This window comes from Ailuropoda melanoleuca, unplaced genomic scaffold, assembly GCF_002007445.2.
Source record: "Ailuropoda melanoleuca isolate Jingjing unplaced genomic scaffold, ASM200744v2 unplaced-scaffold21048, whole genome shotgun sequence".
NCBI lineage: Eukaryota > Metazoa > Chordata > Mammalia > Carnivora > Ursidae > Ailuropoda > Ailuropoda melanoleuca.
This window is the reverse complement of record NW_023190558.1, coordinates 1-831: the sequence shown is the minus strand read 5'-3', so window position 1 is coordinate 831 and position 831 is coordinate 1. Positions and strand designations below refer to the sequence as shown.

Below are 831 nucleotides of genomic sequence, written 5' to 3'. Positions count from 1 at the left end.
ATCTCGGGTGAAGCTCCCAGGACGCTCAAGCAATCGCCCGGTGATCTACGATTTCTCCACGACCTATAAGCAGATGTACGAGGACCTTTGCAGGAAAGACCGGGAATGCTACAGCAGGAATGGAATCTTGTACCTCTTGGGCAGAAACGACAGGATCAAGCCACGCCCCGAAAGGTTTCAGGAGTGCAGCGACCCCTTTNCCCCTTCGACGTCATCTTCACCTGCGAGGAGGGTGTCTATGACCGAGTGGTACAAGAGCTGTGCGCCAGGGAGCAGGTGACCTTCCAGCCGGTGCACGTGGTCAACGTGGACATTGCAGACACCTTGGAGGACGCCACCGTCGGGGCTTTCGTCATCTGCGAGCTGTGCCAGAGCCTGCAGCAGGCGGACGACGTGGACAGTCTGGATCAGCTGCTGCTGGCGGCGGAGGAGAAAACAGGAAAGAGCTTTCTTCACACGGTCTGCTTCTACTGAAGGGCTTGGCTGGAGTCGGCGCCTTCGTTCGGAAACAACTTTCATGTGGTTTGGACTAGTCCGTATTTTCTGTGAGAAGGGATTTTAACGTCCTTCCCACTAACTTCTGTCGTTATGATCATTAGGTATATGCCACCGGGGAAGAGTTGAGCAAGAAAAAGCATTTCTTGGGAAAGGAGGACAAGGGCTAGGAGTCATGGGGATGGTCCAAACCTGGGCACGTTGTTCTGGGTACTTTCAGCACAAGAAGCAATTCAGCGCTGGCGTGGGGCTTCCAGGAAGTCATCACCACGGCCTGCGTTTTTGCAGATGAGCGAAGGGAAGTTCATCACGGAGCGCAGGACAAGTGATTCGTGG

At 54.7% G+C, this 831-nt stretch overlaps 1 protein-coding gene across 1 annotated transcript; it reads left to right on the top strand.

The window, feature by feature from the left end:
- Positions 1 to 4: 4 nt before the first annotated feature.
- Positions 5 to 658, top strand: LOC100473755 (RNA polymerase II subunit A C-terminal domain phosphatase SSU72; the record flags this gene model as incomplete). The annotated part of the gene is given in 2 exon segments (XM_002931397.2): positions 5 to 199; positions 202 to 658. Coding segments are annotated over 2 exon segments (468 nt in total), but the record flags the coding sequence as incomplete, so codon positions are not given.
- Between the last annotated feature and the right edge of the window lie 173 nt (positions 659 to 831).